The following is a 21,856-nucleotide window of genomic DNA, read 5'->3' on the forward strand; positions in this document are numbered from 1 at the left end:
TATAGACTCTTCTATAGACGAGACTGTAAACTATTCTAAGTATGGTCGAGACTATAGACTATTCTGTAGTGTATTCTATAGTTGAGAATATAGACTGTTATATAGGCGATACTGTAGACTATTCTATAGTCGAGACTGTAAACTATTACTATTGACTATTCTATAGTCGAGACTAAACTATTCTATAGTCTAGACTATAGACTATTCTATAGTCGAGAATGTAAACTATTCTATAGTCGAGACGGTAAAATATTCTATAGTCGAGACTATAGACTATTCTGTAGTGTACTATATAGTTTTGAATATAGACTGTTCTATAGTCGAGACTACAGACTATTCTATAGTCGAGACTATAGACTATTCTATAGTCGAGACTATAGACTATTCTATAGTCGAGACTATAGACTATTCTATAGTCGAGACTGTAAACTATTTTATTGTCGAGACTGTAAACTATTCTATTGTCGAGACTGTAAACTATCCTATAGTCGAGACTATAGACTATCCTATATTCGAGACTAAAGACTATTCTATAGTCGATACTATAGACTATTCTATAGTCGAGACTGTAAACTATTCTATGGTGGACACTATAGACTATTCTATAGTTGAGACTATAGAATATTCTATAGTTGAGACTATAGACTATTCTATAGTCGAGACTATAGACTATTCTATAGTCGAGACTATAGACTATTCTATAGTCGAGACTATAGACTATTCTATAGTCGAGACTATAGACTATTCTATAGTCGAGACTATAGACTATTCTATAGTCGAGACTGTAGACTATTCTATAGTCGAGACTGTAAACTATTCTGTAGTCCAGACTATAGACTATTTCTATAGTCGAGACGGTAAAATATTCTATAGTCGAGACTATTCTGTAGTGTATTATATAGTTTTGAATATAGACTATTCTATAGTCGAGACTACAGACTATTCTATAGTCGAGACTTCAGACTATTCTATAGTCGAGACTATAGACTATTCTATAGTCGGGACTGTAAACTATTCTATGGTGGACACTATATACTATTCTATAGTTGAGACTATAGAATATTCTATAGTTGAGACTTTAGACTATTCTATAGTCGAGACTGTAAACTATTCTGTAGTCCAGACTATAGACTATTTCTATAGTCGAGACGGTAAAATATTCTATAGTCGAGACTATAGACTATTCTGTAGTGTATTATATAGTTTTGAATATAGACTATTCTATAGTCGAGACTACAGACTATTCTATATTCGAGACTTCAGACTATTCTATAGTCGAGACTACAGACTATTATATAGTCGAGACTATAGACTATTCTATAGTCGAGACTATAGACTATTCTACAGTCGGGACTGTAAACTATTTTATAGTCGAGACTATTGATTATTCTAGTCGAGACTGTAAACTATTATATAGTCGAGGCTGTAAACTATTATAGAGTCGAGACTATAAACTATCCTATAGTCGAGACTAAAGACTATTCTATAGTCGATACTATAGACTATTCTATAGTCGAGACTAAACTATTCTATGGTGGAGACCATAGACTATTCTATAGTTGAGACTATAGAATATTCTATAGTTGAGACTATAGACTATTCTATATTCGAGACTATAGACTATTCTATAGTCGAGACTGTAAACTATTCTATATTCGAGACTATAGACTATTCTATAATTGAAACTATAGACTATTCTATAGTCGAGACAATAGACTATTCTATAGCTGAGACTATAGACTATTCTATAGTGGAGACTTTAAACAATTCTATAGTCGAGACAATAGACTATTCTATAGCTGCGACTATAGACTATTGTATAGTGGAGACTGTAAACTATTCTATATTCGAGACTATAGACTATTCTATAATTGAAACTATAGACTATTCTATAGCTGAGACTATAGACTATTCTATAGTGGAGTCTTTAAACAATTCTATAGTCGAGACAATAGACTATTCTATAGCTGCGACTATAGACTATTGTATAGTGGAGACTGTAAACTATTCTATAGTCGAGACTATAGAATATACTATTGTCGAGATTATTGACTATAGTCGAGTCTATAGGCTATTCTATAGTCGAGACTATAAACTATTCTATGAGTTATGTTTATTTTATTTAATTACGCGTAAAAGTTGAAAACTTAAAAAAACACTTTTTTTCCATTTTTTTTGTTAAATTTTATTTCAAAGTGTAAAAAATACAATACAAAACATATAATTAAAGAAAATAATTTATATATACAACCCTACAATCGAAAAAAGGTTTTCCAAAAAGAACGGAATCGTATGAAAAAGAAAAAAATTCATGTCAATGCTTTACGATCGAATGTATTGTGCAATACGATTGCAGATAAATTTCGATTCGAATTGAAGTGCAGAGTAGGGTCGATAATTAAATATTTATATGAAATAACTAAAACAAAAATAAACTAGATTCTTACAAATTCAATGTAAATTTAAAAAAAATATAAAAAGGTTATAATATTAAACAAGAAGAAGGCATAACAGAGGGTCAGCCTTTGTTTTAAAATCAAATGATATAAAGTTAAAAGGACTTTTTTCATGACGTCTTCAATATTTGCTGTTTGGTAGAACTTCAGCCAAGTCCATACCATTTATAATATCATTCATCATATTTATATGGGACATTTATATTCTTCATTCATTATATTCTCCTGTTCTTTTTGTAATTTTTCAAATTGACTCGATTTGTAACAACAGCAAATTTCTGCTGGCTTGAGCTCCATATGTTCCGTCGCCATGTTCAATAGTTTATCTTCTGTAGATATTTTATTTCTTTCTGTAAGAAACTGGAAAAGAAACTTCTATTGTAATGGAATTTTACATGTATATGTATTTTTTTAGTCTCTAAATCTAAGCGATCTATAGTCTAATCTAGTATATAGACTAAAATATAGGTAAGACTAGCCTATAGGTTAGACTGACTATAAACGAGACTATTCTATATAATATAGTAGACTGAACTATGGACTAGACTATAGACTAGACAATACTGTACACTAGACTAGAATATAGACTAGGCTATAAATAAGATTATAGACTATAATAAAGACTAGAAATACTATTGACTATATTATAGACTACTAGACTAATAGACTACTAGAAAAATCGAAATTTTTCATGATTTTTAATATATACCTGTTCATTATTATTATTATAACAGTGCGCATCACCTATGCCAGCACGCCAGCTCCCATAATGACGACTGGTACTGCAGCCAGTATGTTGTTCACCACGCCAGCCAGCGTGTTGTCCACTACGCCAGCCAGAATGTTGTACACCATGCCAGTCATTATACTGTCCACCATGCCAGTCATTATATTGTCCACCATGCCAGCCACTATATTGTCCACCATGCCAGCCATCATGTTGTTCACGACGCCAGACAGAATGTTGTCTACCACGCCAGCCTCTACTGCTTCTGCCTCCACGTCCTCTCTCGCGATGACCTCCGAACAAAAGTAACAATAAATCCTGAAAAGCAAAAAAAAATTAAAATTAAATAAAATTTTACTTTACACCTACGTACGCGCGTCTTCGGATCCATTTTTCTTTTTAACGTATTTTTTTAATATCTTTTCAATCTGCCAAAAAGGCCAGATTCCCATGGAGTTTACCCAGAAATCAGTGCAAAATTGAGCTAAAAGTCGACTTTTTATACATGTCAAAAATCATTTTTAGAAATTCTGGCAACATTTCATTTAAAAAAAAAACATCACGATTTTAAGCCGCCGCCGAAATTTTTATTGTCAGACGCCTCAGCGTTAAAGTTTGTGGGCGCAGGGCTCTTGTTCTTGACCGCCTCTGCGTTGCTATTCAGAGACTTACGCCGATTCGGCTTAAGCCGACTAAGCCTAGCCGCCGAACAAAATGTCAAAGCCGCCGCCGCCGCCGAAAATTTTTCAGCTTAATACGGCTTGGAAATTTTGCCATATTTTGTACAATTTACAGAACACTTTCGCTAAATTTATGGAGTTTTACAATATAAAATTAATTTGTTTTCATTTAAGCAAGTTTTCTTTTATCTAATAATAAGCCGCTCATTGAAATTTGGCCGGTGTAGAACTTTGCTCAACGTTCGATGTATATGCTTCGCCTCAGATATTTTCGTGTTTTCGCGCCTAATTCGAGTCGCTGCTTTTACTTCAAACCAGCTTCGTTGACGACAACGGAGCTACACCTTTTTACATCATTGCTGGTATGTCATACCGTAAAGGGCTAGGGTATCAAACATGTGTATTTTAAATGGGAAGTGCAGTTGATGTCAATTCTGCCGACTGCGAAAAGAAATTCTGCTAGAATTTTTCGCGCCAAAATGGTTTCTGCATTTTTTATTTGCAACAACAACTGTTGTGTGTGTGCAAAAATCTAAAATGACAGAAATTCTATTCTTTAAATAAAAAAATAATTTTTTACTAACAATTGAAATTAATAAGATTGCTATACTACTATACCGAGGGTCATTGTGCAAAGAAACAGCAAGTGTTTGGTTTAATTTAGATAAATTGTTAATAACTATGATGAAAATGTTTTTCCAGGCGGGGGTTGTTTTCGTTTAATAATACCCAAAAGTGTTTATTGAAATCTAGATTTGGCGTATTTGTGAGATCTAGAAGATTAAAAACTGGAAGTAATGGTGTTAATTAATTATTTATTGGTCTATAAAGAACGTCTTTCTTTTCAAGAAAGAGAAGGCATAATGATGGTCTCCTGGAAGAATGCCCACAAGAGAGTGGCAATTATATACCTCACTAGTCACCTAGGCGGGTGGTGGTCGGACCCCATGTATCTTTTAAACCAGATAACATTCAAAAAATATTTTTGAATCCTTCATAACTTGACGAACAAATAAAAATATGAATTTAGTACTTTTTGGATATTCGGACGTTTAAGGGGTGAAAATTGTACCTATTTTTGGTACTTTTTTTTAAAACAATGTTTTTGGTTTATTAACATATACATATGAATACATAATAACGAGCTCCCAATACGATGTTGCAACTTTTTGGAACAGAATTTCGTTAATGGGGAGGAAAAAAGTACCAAAAGGGGTAAAAACGGGAAATTTGATTTTATTCAAGAAACACTAAATATGCTAATGGGGTGTTATTTTGAACACCGGTACCAAGTGATATTTTTTGGTACTTTTTCATTCTCCAACTGGTACTTTTTGAGTTTTCTATGATATTGAAATCGAAACATGAAATTAATAATTAAGGGACTTTTCGGAACTTTTTCGTTCTACAAAGGTACTTTTTGAGTTTTCTTTTTTTCATTCTTCTTTTTCTTTTTTCAAAAGGAACTTTTTGAATTTTCTATAATATTAAACCTAGAAACATAAAAGCATGTAATGAACCTAGAAACGTGAAATTAAGCATGTAGAGCCCGGATTAAGTGAGGTCCTATAAAAGGGAACTTTTTGGTACTTTTTCATTCTTCAAAAGGTACTTTTTGAGTTTTCTATTAAATTCAACATAGAAACATGAAATTAAGCACTTAGAGCCTGGAGTAAATGAGAATCTATAAAAGGGGAACTTTATCGTACTTCGACTGGTACTTTTTAAGTTTTCCATATAATTAAACCTAGAAACATAAAAATAAATATGTAGAGCCCGGAGTAAATTGTAATCTATAAAAAGGGACTCTTTCGTACTTTTTCGTTCTTCGACTGGTACTTTTTGAATTTTTTATAATATTGAACCTAAAAACATGAAATTAGGAATGTACAGCCCGAATTAAGTGATAACATATAAAAGGGAACTTTATGGTACTTTTTCGTTCTTCAAAAGGTATTTTTTGAATTTTCTATAATATTGAACCTATAGACATGAAATTAATCCTGTAGGGCATGGAGTAAGTGAGAACATATAAAACGGGACTTTTTGTTACTTTTTCGTTCTTCAACTGGTACTATTTGAATACTCTTTTATAATGAATCTAAAAACATAAAACTAAGCAATCAGGGACTTGAGTGAATGAAAATTTAAACTGGAATATTTCTGGTAATTTTTCGTTCTTTAACTGGTACTTTTTGAATTTTCTAAAATATTGAATATATAAACATAAAATTTAACACGCAGTATCCAAATGGAACGAAAATTTATCTCGCTTACGTCTATTTTGCAAAAAGGGCTCGATATCAATCGAAATCTCTATAGGCCATAATTGACCCTGCCACCCATCAATAATTGATTTTAACGTTTTCTACGTACTTAATAATAAAAACAATTTTTGTTGGAACGAAAATATGTAATGTAAATATGTATATGAAATCTTCTTCAGAAAATTACTTAAACGCATATAAATGGCTTTCAAATGTCGATGTCGACGAAAAAAACATTTTTAGGAACCGAAACCTACATTTATGAAAAATAAAATTATGAGGATCGGTCCGCTAATATAACCCTCTTACAGAAAATCAGTTTATAGCTAATACATCATTCCAAAAGTTATCATTATTATAGAATTATGGTAGAATTAAAAAAAAATACTTTAAATTATAGAGAACTTTGTCCATAGTTGATCCAATTCCACATTTAAGTCCCTAATCCGAAAATCACGGTTCTTATTAATCTAATGATCAAAGTCCATATATATATGTATATGACCACTTCCGAAATTTCCTTTTTTACGACATGATTTGCCGAATATAACTCTTACTTCTTACTTATTTTAATCATAAAGAAATTACCGCTAAAATAGGAATAGTCTGAAGTCAAAGTGAAACTTTTGGAATATTTTTCAATCTCTTTGTGATCCCTTTAAATGATGCTGTTCTGGAAGAACTTTAACATCCATGTAAACATTTTGGGTAATAAATTGGGGGACTACCAATGAGGGGAGCGGAACCTCCCATATGAATTAAATAGAAAAATTCGTTTATCTTGGAAACTAATAGAACTAAATTCTTCAAATGTTGCACGAAGAACTTTAATATTCATCTGAACATTTTGGAGAAAAAAAGGCGGACTTTGATCTGGGGGGCTTGGAGCTCCCATATGAATTAAATAGAAAAATTCGTATATCTGAGAAACTATTAGAGCTAGAATCTTCAAATTTTACTGAAGAACATTTAGAGAATAACGGGCGGACTTTCAAATGGGGGGCTTGACACTTCCCATATGAATTTAATACAAAATTTTCTATATCTGGGAAACTATTAGATTATTAAAATTTTTAATAGATTAAATTAAAATCCTTATTAACATTCGGAATAATTGGCGAAATTGCAATAATTTGCGTGGAATCTCCCATATGTAAGAAATTCTATATCTGGAAAACCATTGTAGTTAGAATCATCAAAATCGTTAAGTGGGTTTCTTATTTATATTGCTTTTAGGGTAGCAAATAAACAAATAAAATATCTCTGTTTTTACGTTATTGATCATTTTCTTAATGCAAAATTTTCTAGAAACTGATTTTCTGTAAGATGTTTTATATGGAGGATAGGGTTAAATATCGGCAGATCCTCGTAAAACTTGGAGAAAGGATATGTTTTTAATTTTTAAGAATTTTTTATTCATCCCTGCATAATTTCTCACACAACTTTTGAGCTTGCTCTGTTTTGTTGTTATAAACAATATATTTGCTTCCAAAATCCTACTTTCTGATCTCTCGGATTCCGTTTTTATTTAGAATCGTTGAAAATTTAAAAACTAAACGAAGTTGAAAACTTAGCCGGCTTACAGTCGGTTTTAAGCCGCCGCCGAAATTTTTATTGTCAGCCGGCTCAGCGTTAAAGTTTGTCGGCGCAGGGCTCTTCTTCTTGCCCGCCTTGTTGTGCGTTGCTATTTGCTAAAATATACAAAGAAATTGGAGAATTTCAATTCAAATTAATGAAAAAAGCAGGCGATATAACTTAAAATCGTTTAAATAAAAGCTCCTGAATAAGATATTGATTTAAACTATTCCCGAATAAAGACAAATTTCTTCTGGAAAAAGAAAATAAAATGAATTTTGTCAAAGGTAAGCAGGCAGCAGATACGCAAAAAAATTTTTGTTGCAAAAATTCATTAAAATTGTATTTCTGTTTAAGATGAAAAATATCATATGGTTGGTGATGTAGCCTATACAGAGGATAATATATTAATTTATAATATATTCGTACGCAATTTACCCAAAAGTGTGAGTAGAAAAACTATAAACGGGGACTCCCCGTATCTGTTCTTGTAAGTATTAATAAATATGCCTTTTAACATTTTTCAGGCCAGCATATTCCATATTTCGAAATGTTTTCGAGAATTTGGTGAAGTTTTGAAAGTCGGGTTTCTGGGCAACGGTAAGGGCAAAGGTAAAGGTAAAAATTGTTTTATCAACTTTGCTGATCCAAAGGTGGCGGCCATGTAAGTAAATTTAAATTTTTTTCTTTATATTTCCTAAGAAATGAGTCTTCCTATGAAATGTTGCTATAGAAGTGACTTCCTAAAACATAAAACCCATTTCCATATAAAATGTCTTCCTTTGACATATTTCTAAAGAAAAGTGTCTTCCTGAGACACATTTATACAGAATTCTGCATTTCTTGGTGACTTTTCTATAGAAAAATGTCCGCCTATAGAAATTAATCTATACCTATCTTACGAGTTGTTTTTTTTTTCAACTAATTTCCACAGAGTTTTACAAAGAAAAAACTTGACCTTTATGAATCGTTTTATATCGGTACAACCCTGCAAGAGTTGGTATCAACCAAATGGTCAAAATCTTATACAACTACTAAATGGAAATTCTAATAATGCTGACCTAAACGAAGCAGCCTGCAGCAGCAATACTAGTTTTTCATATGAACAAAATTCCTTGATATTAATTTTAAACGATGATTGTCTAGAATATATATGTAAAATGCTACCTCTAAAGGATCAAATTCATTTTGCTCTCACCTGTCAACGTTTTTGTGAAATTTTCAAAATGATTTCACTACATAAATATGTCAATTTAAATACGGAACTTTTCGCCACATTAACACAATTCCAATCAAAAATATTTCTACAGATGGTAGGACCACAAGTAAAGAGTTTGGTGATTGATTTAAAATATGCTTTTCTCAAGTCACATACAGAGATAATCACTCTCATTCGTTTTCTGGGAACATTTTGCCCAAATGTAGAAACACTTAAAATCGAAGCCACCGATCTGCATGTTAGTAAATTACGTGCATTAATTGCAAAAATGCCAGAACTGAAGGAATTACATTTGAATAATGTAGAGGTAAATGTGGGCTTAATAAAAACCCTACAAACATTGAAAAATTTAAAGTGTTTACATATATTAGATGATGGCTGTTTAAATGGTAAACATCTTAATATGCTTGTTGGCCTGGAAAAGCTATCTCTACGTGGTTGTCATCATCTAAACTCATTTCATTTTAAAAAACTCTGTATAAATCTGAAAAATTTACAATACCTCGATATACGTTCTTGTGACAAGTTGAAAAAACCCGATTATGAACATATTTTAAAGCATCTCGTTCACCTGGAAACTCTTAAATTTTCCACCATCGAAGAAGATTTCAATTGCATTACAAAATTGCCCAAACTCAAGCAATTGGAAATTACGGATAATGAAGGTATTGTCATAGCGGAAGAGTTTTACAAGAATTTAGCACAACATCAAGTCGATAATTTGGAAGAATTAAAATTAATGGAATTATGTTATTTTAATGAGGATATCGCTTCATTCGTGTCTAAATTACAAAAATTAAAAGTATTAGGCATTGATAATGATGCCGTTGACGATAAATGCTTGGAGAAATTCTCAGTCTTGAGTGAATTAGAAGAGCTGCGTCTAAACAGCTGTGATGACATCAGCGATAATGGTGTATTAGCGCTTTTAGAACATTGTGTTAAACTAAAACATCTCCATTTAACTTTTTGTGATAACATAACACCTGATTTTGTGCGCAATGCCTTAAAATTGTTGCAGGAACAACATGGTCGCGGTAATCGCACAGATCGCTTAAATATAACTCTAACTTATAAAGATCAGTTTGAAAGTTTAACTGATGTAAGTACAATTTATTTCTAAGTTGCAGTTTTATAAATTATCATTTTATTTTTATAATTTTAGGAAAATAATATCAAATCTTCAGATGTGCTCAAAGTAACATTGGATCGAGATTTTAAAAAATTATTTAACTTTTATCATGATGGTAAGTTTATTATTCAGCATATTTTTAATTTTATGAGGTTTATAAAAGAAACTAATTTTAATTTTATTTATTATCAATTTTTCTTATTTTTTTTATTATAGATGATGATTATGATTATTTCGATGTTGATGATGATGATTTTGATTATCCGTTTGGTTATGACTACTACTCTGGTGTAAAGTATCCATAACCTATACACTTTTTTTCAAATATTTAGTTCTCATATCGTCGTTGCTCCGACAAGTGTTTCTTGTTTGGTTTTCTGGAGAACAAAAAAAAGAAAAAAAAAACTTTTATTTTGTATTTTCGCGAACTACATTTGAAGTTATATGTTTCGTGCGAACCTAGCTACAAGTGTGTTATGATTCGCCATTTCTGATCTATAATTAAATATTTAACAAAAGCTACACATAACCGATATTGTTTCAAGCATTTTGAAGCAAAATATTTTAAAATTTTAATATTTTATTACACATAACTGATTTTGTTCATAAAACGTGTACATAGTTTATATGATAAAATACTAAGATAATTTCTGAACAAATAAAGATATCCTCTTAGGATTTTGTGAATGGATGTATGACCAATAAAGGCATTAAATACCCAGAAAAAAAAAAGTGAGGAAAAAGAAGTAGAATTTTCACCACAAATAACATACTTGAAGTACTTCCAATTTTGGTGAAAAACCTATGAATTTTACATTAGCGTGTCATTGGAGGGATGTTATTTATTTTTGACAACTATAAACTACATCTAATCTTATTCATAGATGCAGTAAAAATCCGATATTTGGATGTCAAAAACAAACCACATTCTTTCAATGACACGCTTAATTTCATTGGTTTTTCACCAAAATTTGATGTACTTCGAATATGTTATTTGTAGTGACTTTTCTACATCTCTTTCCTCACTTTTAACTGGGTTTTCATTTGTAAGGAAATATTTGGTTTATAGAAGCAAACAATATGCAATCGCATTTTTAGATGTTTTTATTTTTTGCTGGATAGTAAAATAAAAAAATTTTCACATGCATTTTTAAATTTTTTATGTAAAACAATTTGAATAACAATGTTTAATTGTTAATTCTTTTCTTTCTTCTAGATGATGATTATTACTCCGATGATGATTATAATAATGACTTTTTAGGTAAGTCCATAATAGCAGAACACGTGATAAAATTGAGAAAATGCTGTAGACAATAAACAAGACTACAGATTACACTATACTACACTATATACTATACTAGTTTGACTATACTACAGGCTAAACGATAGACTAGCCAATAGACTAGACTATAGACTAGCCAAAAGACTAGACTAAACTATAGACTAGACTATAGACTAGACCATAGACTAGACTATAGACTAGACTATAGACTAAACTATAGACTAAACTATAGACTAGACTATAGACTAAACTATAGACTAGACTATAGACTATACTATAGACTAGACGTTTTTATTTAAAATCGTTGAAAATTTAAAAACTAAACGAAGTTGAAAACTTAGCCGGCTTACAGTCTGTTTTAAGCCGCCGCCGAAATTTTTATTGTCAGCCGCCTCAGCGTTAAAGTTTGTCGGCGCAGGGCTCTTCTTCTTGCCCGCCTGTAGAGAATAAACAAGACTACAGATTACACTATACTACACTATATACTATACTAGTTTGACTATACTACAGACTAAACTATAGACTAGCCAATAGACTAGACTATAGACTAGCCAAAAGACTAGACTAAACTATAGACTAGCCAAAAGACTAGACTAGACTATAGACTAGACTATAGACTAGACTATAGACTAGACTATAGACTAGACTATAGACTAGACTATAGACTAAACTATAGACTAGACTATAGACTAGACTAGACGTTTTTATTTAAAATCGTTGAAAATTTAAAAACTAAACGAAGTTGAAAACTTAGCCGGCTTACAGTCGGTTTTAAGCCGCCGCCGAAATTTTTATTGTCAACCGCCTCAGCGTTAAAGTTTGTCGGCAGGGCAAGATGCCCGCCTGTAGAGAATAAACAAGACTACAGATTACACTATACTACACTATTGTTCAATTCACAATCGATGTTGTAGCGTTGTATGCGTTGTATGTCAGCAGCTGCTACAATAGTCATAACAACGTTGTTGGTATTTTCTATGCAAAAGCTCTATACAACTCCTACGACAATTTTTCATATGTTTTTCGAATGTTGTAAGAAAGTTTAGTGTTGCCAAATATTTATTTCAACATATAAACAAAAAATTCAAACGATTTTAGCATAAAAAACGATAAAGTGGTAATACTGAAATCAAAAACAAACAGCTGTTTACCAAAACAAAAGAACTAAAATTTAATTAAAAACTGTTTATTTATTAGTTTAAAATGTGGAATAAAGAAAATAAAAGAATTGAAAATTCAAAGAAATTAATTTGGTTTATTTCTCATGTTTAATTAATTTAATATTTTTTGATTTTTTTATCTTTTGACATTGTTATGTATATTTGTTTTGATTGTTTTTTTTTTTTTTTTCATTGAGAACATAAACTTATGACTTGCTGCAAAGATCTGTTCACAATCACTGTTACTACACTTTAGTAGGTACAATATACAACTTGATTGTGAATTGAACATATATACTATACTAGTTTGACTATACTACAGACTAAACTATAGACTAGCCAATAGACTAGAATATAGACTAGCCAATAGACTAGAATATAGACTAGCCAAAAGACTAGACTAAACTATAGACTAGACTATAGACTAAACTATAGACTAGACTATAGACTAAACTATAGACTAGACTATAGACTAGACTATAGACTAGACTATAGACTAGACTATAGACTAGACTATAGACTAGACTATAGACTAGACTATAGACTAGACTACAGACTAAACTATAGACTAGACTATATACTAGACGTTTTTATTTAAAATCGTTGAAAATTTAAAAACTAAACGAAGTTGAAAACTTAGCCGGCTTACAGTCGGTTTTAAGCCGCCTCCGAAATTTTTATTGTCAGCCGGCTCAGCGTTAAAGTTTGTCGGCGCAGGGCTCTTCTTCTTGCCCGCCTTGTTGTGCGTAGCTATTTGCTTAAATATACAAAGAAATTGGAGAATTTCAATTCAAATTAATGAAAAAAGCAGGCAATTTAAATTAAAATCGTTTAAATAAAAGCTCCTGAATAAGATATTGATTTAAACTATTCCCGAATAAAGACAGATTACACTATACTACACTATATACTATACTAGTTTGACTATACTACAGACTAAACTATAGACTAGCCAATAGACTAGACTATAGACTAGCCAATAGACTAGACTATAGACTAGCCAAAAGACTAGACTAAACTATAGACTAGACTATAGACTAGACTATAGACTGTAGACTACAGACTAGACGTTTTTATTTAAAATCGTTGAAAATTTAAAAACTAAACGAAGTTGAAAACTTAGCCGGCTTACAGTCGATTTTAAGCCGCCGCCAAAATTTTTATTGTCAGCCGCCTCAGCGTTAAAGTTTGTCGGCGCAGGGCTCTTCTTCTTGCCCGCCTTGTTGTGCGTTGCTATTTGCTTAAATATACAAAGAAATTGGAGAATTTCAATTCAAATTAATGAAAAAAGCAGGCAATTTAAATTAAAATCGTTTAAATAAAAGCTCCTGAATAAGATATTGATTTAAACTATTCCCGAATAAAGACAAAATTTCTTCAGGAAAAAGAAAATAAAATGAATTTTGTCAAAGGTAAGCAGGCAGCAGATACGCAAAAAAATTTTTGTTGCAAAAATTCATTAAAATTGTATTTCTGTTTAAGATGAAAAATATCATATGGTTGGTGATGTAGCCTATACAGAGGATAATATATTAATTTATAATATATTCGTACGCAATTTACCCAAAAGTGTGAGTAGAAAAACTATAAACGGGGACTCCCCGTATCTGTTCTTGTAAGTATTAATAAATATGCCTTTTAACATTTTTCAGGCCAGCATATTCCATATTTCGAAATGTTTTCGAGAATTTGGTGAAGTTTTGAAAGTCGGGTTTCTGGGCAACGGTAAGGGCAAAGGTAAAGGTAAAAATTGTTTTATCAACTTTGCTGATCCAAAGGTGGCGGCCATGTAAGTAAATTTAAATTTTTTTTCTTTATATTTCCTAAGAAATGAGTCTTCCTATGAAATGTTGCTATAGAAGTGACTTCCTAAAACATAAAACCCATTTCTATATAAATTGTCTTCCTTTGACATATTTCTAAAGAAAAGTGTCTTCCTGAGACACATTTATACAGAATTCTGCATTTCTTGGTGACTTTTCTATAGAAAAATGTCCGCCTATAGAAATTAATCTATACCTATCTTACGAGTTGTTTTTTTTTTCAACTAATTTCCTCAGAGTTTTACAAAGAAAAAACTTGACCTTTATGAATCGTTTTATATCGGTACAACCCTGCAAGAGTTGGTATCAACCAAATGGTCAAAATCTTATACAACTACTAAATGGAAATTCTAATAATGCTGACCTAAACGAAGCAGCCTGCAGCAGCAATACTAGTTTTTCATATGAACAAAATTCCTTGATATTAATTTTAAACGATGATTGTCTAGAATATATATGTAAAATGCTACCTCTAAAGGATCAAATTCATTTTGCTCTCACCTGTCAACGTTTTTGTGAAATTTTCAAAATGATTTCACTACATAAATATGTCAATTTAAATACGGAACTTTTCGCCACATTAACACAATTCCAATCAAAAATATTTCTACAGATGGTAGGACCACAAGTAAAGAGTTTGGTGATTGATTTAAAATATGCTTTTCTCAAGTCACATACAGAGATAATCACTCTCATTCGATTTCTGGGAACATTTTGCCCAAATGTAGAAACACTTAAAATCGAAGCCACCGATCTGCATGTTAGTAAATTACGTGCATTAATTGCAAAAATGCCAGAACTGAAGGAATTACATTTGAATAATGTAGAGGTAAATGTGGGCTTAATAAAAACCCTACAAACATTGAAAAATTTAAAGTGTTTACATATATTAGATGATGGCTGTTTAAATGGTAAACATCTTAATATGCTTGTTGGCCTGGAAAAGCTATCTCTACGTGGTTGTCATCATCTAAACTCATTTCATTTTAAAAAACTCTGTATAAATCTGAAAAATTTACAATACCTCGATATACGTTCTTGTGACAAGTTGAAAAAACCCGATTATGAACATATTTTAAAGCATCTCGTTCACCTGGAAACTCTTAAATTTTCCACCATCGAAGAAGATTTCAATTGCATTACAAAATTGCCCAAACTCAAGCAATTGGAAATTACGGATAATGAAGGTATTGTCATAGCGGAAGAGTTTTACAAGAATTTAGCACAACATCAAGTCGATAATTTGGAAGAATTAAAATTAATGGAATTATGTTATTTTAATGAGGATATCGCTTCATTCGTGTCTAAATTACAAAAATTAAAAGTATTAGGCATTGATAATGATGCCGTTGACGATAAATGCTTGGAGAAATTCTCAGTCTTGAGTGAATTAGAAGAGCTGCGTCTAAACAGCTGTGATGACATCAGCGATAATGGTGTATTAGCGCTTTTAGAACATTGTGTTAAACTAAAACATCTCCATTTAACTTTTTGTGATAACATAACACCTGATTTTGTGCGCAATGCCTTAAAATTGTTGCAGGAACAACATGGTCGCGGTAATCGCACAGATCGCTTAAACATAACTCTAACTTATAAAGATCAGTTTGAAAGTTTAACTGATGTAAGTACAATTTATTTCTAAGTTGCAGTTTTATAAATTATATCATTTCATTTTATTTTTATAATTTTAGGAAAATAATATCAAAACTTCAGATGTGCTCAAAGTAACATTGGATCGAGATTTTAAAAAATTATTTAACTTTTATCATGATGGTAAGTTTATTATTCAGCATATTTTTAATTTTATGAGGTTTATAAAAGAAACTAATTTTAATTGTATTTATTATAAATTTTCTTATTTTTTTTATTATAGATGATGATTATGATTATTTCGATGATGATGATGATGATTTTGATTATCCGTTTGATTATGACTACTACTCTGGTGGAAAGTATCCATATCCTATACACTTTTTTTCAAATATTTAGTTCTCATATCGTCGTTGCTCCGACAAATGTTTCTTGTTTGGTTTTCTGGAGAACAAAAACAAAAACTGTTTTATTTTGTATTTTCGCGAACTACATTTGAAGTTATATGTTTCGTGCGAACCTAGCTACAAGTGTGTTATAAATATATTCCAGAATGATTCGCCATTTCTGATCTATAATTAAATATTTAATAATAGCTACACATAACCGATATTGTTTCAAGCATTTTGGAGCAAAATATTTTAAAATTTTAATATTTTATTACACATAACTGATTTTGTTCATAAAACGTGTACATAGTTTATATGATCCTCTTAGGATTTTGTGGATGGATGTATGACCAATAAAGGCATTAAATACCCAGCAAAAAAGTGAGGAAAAAGAAGTAGAATTTTCACCACAAATAACATACTTGAAGTACTTCCAATTTTGGTGAAAAACCTATGAATTTTACATTAGCGTGTCATTGGAGGGATGTTATTTATTTTTGACAACTATGAACTACATCTAATCTTATTCATAGATGTAGTAAAAATCCCATATTTGGATGTCAAAAATAAACAAAATTCTTTCAATGACACGCTTATGTAAATTTCATTGGTTTTTCACCAAAATTTGATGTACTTCGAATATGTTATTTGTAGTGAGTGACTTTTCTACATCTCTTTCCTCACTTTTAACTGGGTTTTCATTTGTAAGGAAATATTTGGTTTATAGAAGCAAAAAATATGCAATCGCATTTTTAGATGTAATTAAGATGTCGTTTGTAAAGTATGACATCAATTATTTTTTGCTGGGTAATAAAATAAAAAAATTTTCGAAAATTTTCACATGACTGTTTTTATCGGAGTAACGACGATAAAATTTTTAAATTTTTTATGTAAAACAATTTGAATAACAACGTTTAATTGTTAATTCTTTTCTTTCTTCTAGATGATGATTATTACTCCGATGATGATTATAATAATGACTTTTTAGGTAAGTCCATAATAGCAGAACACGTGATAAATTTGAGAAAATGCTGTAGACTATAAACAAGACTACAGATTACACTATACTACACTATATACTATACTAGATTGACTATACTACAGACTAAACTATAGACTAGCCAATAGACTAGACTATAGACTATACTATAGACTAGCCAAAAAACTAGACTAGACTATAGACTAGACTATAGACTAGACTAGACTAGACTATAGACTAGACTATAGACTAGACTATAGACTAGACTATAGACTAGACTATAGACTAGACTATAGACTAGACTATAGACTAGACTATAGACTAGACTATAGACTAGACTATAGACTAGACTATAGACTAGACTATATACTAGACTATAGACTAGACTATAGACTAGACTATAGACTAGACTATAGACTAGACTATAGACTAGACTATAGACTAGACTATAGACTAGACAATAGACTATACTATAAACTAGACTATAGACTAGACTAGACTATAGACTAGACTATAGACAAGACTAGACTATAGACTAGACTAGACTAGACTATAGACTAGACTAGACTATAGACTAGACTAGACTATAGACTAGACTAGACTATAGACTAGACTAGACTATAGACTAGACTAGACTATAGACTAGACTAGACTATAGACTAGACTAGACTATAGACTAGACTAGACTAGACTAGACTAGACTAGACTATAGACTATAGACTAGACTATAGACTATAGACTATAGACTAGACTAGACTATAGACTAGACTAGACTATAGACTAGACTAGACTATAGACTAGACTATAGACTAGGCTATAGACTAGACTATATACTAGACTATATACTAGACTATATACTAGACTATAGACTAAACTATAGACTAGACTATTGACTAGACTATTGACTAGATTATAGACTAGACTATAGACTAGACTATAGACTAGACTATAGACTAGACTATAGACTATAGACTAGACTATAGACTAGACTATAGACTAGACTATAGACTAGACTATAGACTAGACTATAGACTAGACTATAGACTAGACTATAGACTAGACTATAGACTAGACTATAGACTAGACTATAGACTAGACTATAGACTAGACTATAGACTAGATAGATTAGACTATAGACTAGACTATAGACTAGACTATAGACTAGACTATAGACTAGACTATAGACTAGACTATAGACTAGACTATAGACTAGACTATAGACTAGACTATAGACTAGACTATAGACTAGACTATAGACTAGACTATAGACTAGACTATAGACTAGACTATAGACTAGACTATAGACTAGACTATAGACTAGACTATAGACTAGACTATAGACTAGACTATAGACTAGACTATAGACTAGACTATAGACTAGACTATAGACTAGACTATAGACTAGACTATAGACTAGACTATAGACTAGACTATAGACTAGACTATAGACTAGACTATAGACTAGACTATAGACTAGACTATAGACTAGACTATAGACTAGACTATAGACTAGACTATAGACTAGACTATAGACTAGACTATAGACTAGACTATAGACTAGACTATAGACTAGACTATAGACTAGACTATAGACTAGACTATAGACTAGACTAGACTAGACTATAGACTAGACTATAGACTAGACTATAGACTAGACTATAGACTAGACTATAGACTAGACTATAGACTAGACTATAGACTAGACTATAGACTAGACTATAGACTAGACTATAGACTAGACTATAGACTAGACTATAGACTAGACTATAGACTAGACTATAGACTAGACTAGACTATAGACTAGACTATAGACTAGACTGAACTAGAACTGAACTAGAACTGAACTAGAACTGAACTAGAACTGAACTAGAACTGAACTAGAACTGAACTAGAACTGAACTAGAACTGAACTAGAATTGAACTAGAACAGAACTGAGCTAGAACTGAGCTAGATCTGATCTAGAATTGAACTAGAACTGAACTAGAACTAAACTAGAACTGAACTAGAACTGAACTAGAACTGAACTAGAACTGAACTAGAACTGAGCTAGAACTGAGCTAGAACTGAACTAGAACTGAACTAGAACTGAACTAGAACTGAACTAGAACTGAACTGGAACTGAACTAGAACTGAACTAGAACTGAACTAGAACTGAACTAGAACTGAACTAGAACTGAACTAGAACTGAACTAGAACTGAACTAGAACTGAACTAGAACTGAACTAGAGCTGAACTTGAAATGAACTAAAACTGAACTAGAACTAGACTGAACTGAACTAGAACTGAACTAGAATTGAACTAGAACTGAACTAGAACTAAACTAGAACTGTACTAGAATTGAACTAGAACTCTATTAAAACCGAACAAAAATGAACTAGAACGAAACGATAATTAAAGAAAAATAGACCAAAGTCTACACTATAGTCAGCACTACTACTACTGACTACTATAGTAGTCTTTGGTTATAAAATAGACTATAGACTAGTATTTACTAAAAATATTGTAATAACATATGTATTTTTAAAATTTTCTTTATAGAGCACATATTATTTCTACAAAACTGGTGATAATCTATTTTGAAATTCTATGTAAGATAATAAACCTTAATTATTACCCTGTAATAACACAAAGTTTATACAAATTTCTTTATAGAACATCATATTTTTTGGAATCTCTTTAATCAAATCCATAAGGTGTCAAATTTTTAAAACAACGCGCAGTTGAACTATAGACTAGACTATAGACTAGACTATAGACTAGACTATAGACTAGACTATAGACTAGACTATAGACTAGACTATAGACTAGACTATAGACTAGACTATAGACTAGACTATAGACTAGACTATAGACTAGACTATAGACTAGACTATAGACTAGACTAGACTATAGACTAGACTATAGACTAGACTGAACTAGAACTGAACTAGAACTGAACTAGAACTGAACTAGAACTGAACTAGAACTGAACTAGAACTGAACTAGAACTGAACTAGAACTGAACTAGAATTGAACTAGAACAGAACTGAGCTAGAACTGAGCTAGATCTGATCTAGAATTGAACTAGAACTGAACTAGAACTAAACTAGAACTGAACTAGAACTGAACTAGAACTGAACTAGAACTGAACTAGAACTGAGCTAGAACTGAGCTAGAACTGAACTAGAACTGAACTAGAACTGAACTAGAACTGAACTAGAACTGAACTGGAACTGAACTAGAACTGAACTAGAACTGAACTAGAACTGAACTAGAACTGAACTAGAACTGAACTAGAACTGAACTAGAACTGAACTAGAACTGAACTAGAACTGAACTAGAGCTGAACTTGAAATGAACTAAAACTGAACTAGAACTAGACTGAACTGAACTAGAACTGAACTAGAACTGAACTAGAACTAAACTAGAACTAAACTAGAACTGTACTAGAATTGAACTAGAACTCTATTAAAACCGAACAAAAATGAACTAGAACGAAACGAAAATTAAAGAAAAATAGACCAAAGTCTACACTATAGTCTGCACTACTACTACTGACTACTATAGTAGTCTTTGGTTATAAAATATACTAGAGACTAGTATTTACTAAAAATATTGTAATAACATATGTATTTTTAAAATTTTCTTTATAGAGCACATATTATTTCTACAAAACTGGTGATAATCTATTTTGAAATTCTATGTAAGATAATAAACCTTAATTATTACCCTGTAATAACACAAAGTTTATACAAATTTCTTTATAGAACATCATATTTTTTGAAATCTCTTTAATCAACTCCATAAGGTGTCAAATTTGTAAAACAACGCGCAGTTGAACTCTGAATAACAAATTACCATTGTTCTATACTTAAAATGAAGACTGCAAAATGGTCCATTATATTAACATTTCTTATTTCTTTTTCTACATTGAATTAATATTAGTTTTTAGTTTCATCAAAAAAAAAAATATTTAATTTATTGTTTTTGTTTAAGTTTGTATTACATATGCTTCAGATTTGAATGAAGTTTTTGTTTTTATTATATTTTAGTCTTAAAACAAAATAATGAATTTTTCTATTGTATTACTTATTATCAACAAATAAAATATTTCAAAATTATAACTTTGTGTTATGTTCTTAAAGGAAAGTTTGGTTCTTACCTATGACCCCGTTACACCAGTTTTTCTCTGAAAAAAATAACAAGAGTTTCTTTTTTCTTAGGGTTTTATATAATTGTTGTTTTTATTTTTAATATAATTTTAAAATAACTTAGAAAATAAAACAAACCAACAAATTTAATAAATATATTAAATATCTCTTTTGGAATATAGATTTCAAAACCTAATTCGTTGTTCCTTATGAGGAGAAGAGGGTTTAATAATATAATTATTTAATAAATAGTTTAAGTTAATAATTGTTTTTATCTTTTTGTAAATGGAATAAAAGTTTTAAATATCAATAAGTTAAGGAATTGTAATTATTTTTAGTATTTTTTTTTTGTTATTTTAAGTTCAAGCGTGTAGTAATAGAATTAAAGTTGAAATTTGTGTTTGACTGAAATTTTTAATTGACTGTCTTAATTGCACTAGAAA

At 30.8% G+C, this 21,856-nt stretch overlaps 3 protein-coding genes across 5 annotated transcripts; 2 read left to right on the top strand and 1 right to left on the bottom strand.

Moving 5' to 3' along the window:
* Positions 1–2,170: 2,170 nt before the first annotated feature.
* LOC119603924 lies at positions 2,171–3,684 on the bottom strand. The gene is made up of 3 exons (XM_037956212.1): positions 3,557–3,684; positions 3,166–3,501; positions 2,171–2,816 (listed from the first exon to the last, which is right to left on the bottom strand). The coding sequence occupies exons 1-3, from the start codon at positions 3,572–3,574 to the stop codon at positions 2,643–2,645; spliced, it is 528 nt and encodes a 175-aa protein (XP_037812140.1). The 5' UTR covers positions 3,575–3,684; the 3' UTR covers positions 2,171–2,642.
* A 4,071-nt stretch (positions 3,685–7,755) lies between these two features.
* Positions 7,756–10,747, top strand: LOC119603925. The gene is made up of 6 exons (XM_037956213.1): positions 7,756–7,992; positions 8,063–8,151; positions 8,233–8,369; positions 8,640–10,026; positions 10,090–10,171; positions 10,273–10,747. Exons 1-6 carry the CDS (start codon positions 7,977–7,979, stop codon positions 10,359–10,361), a joined length of 1,800 nt encoding a protein of 599 aa, XP_037812141.1. The 5' UTR covers positions 7,756–7,976; the 3' UTR covers positions 10,362–10,747.
* Positions 10,748–13,689: 2,942 nt separating this feature from the next.
* LOC119603916 lies at positions 13,690–21,219 on the top strand. 3 transcript variants are annotated; one of them, XR_005231447.1, is made up of 11 exons: positions 13,690–13,910; positions 13,981–14,069; positions 14,151–14,287; positions 14,559–15,945; positions 16,016–16,097; positions 16,198–16,272; positions 17,247–17,291; positions 19,822–19,871; positions 19,936–19,976; positions 20,916–20,965; positions 21,030–21,219. XR_005231447.1 is itself a non-coding variant. In XM_037956201.1 (9 exons), the coding sequence occupies exons 1-8, from the start codon at positions 13,895–13,897 to the stop codon at positions 19,848–19,850; spliced, it is 1,860 nt and encodes a 619-aa protein (XP_037812129.1). In that variant the 5' UTR covers positions 13,690–13,894; the 3' UTR covers positions 19,851–19,871; positions 21,030–21,219. The 3 variants fall into 3 exon arrangements, 1 of the variants encoding a protein (XP_037812129.1); XR_005231448.1 differs by lacking the exon at positions 19,936–19,976; XM_037956201.1 differs by lacking the exons at positions 19,936–19,976; positions 20,916–20,965.
* The last annotated feature ends 637 nt before the right edge of the window (positions 21,220–21,856 follow it).

This window comes from Lucilia sericata, unplaced genomic scaffold, assembly GCF_015586225.1.
Source record: "Lucilia sericata isolate MDLA Ls3-8-SP2 unplaced genomic scaffold, ASM1558622v1 Contig000346F_arrow, whole genome shotgun sequence".
NCBI classification, from domain to species: Eukaryota; Metazoa; Arthropoda; class Insecta; order Diptera; family Calliphoridae; genus Lucilia; species Lucilia sericata.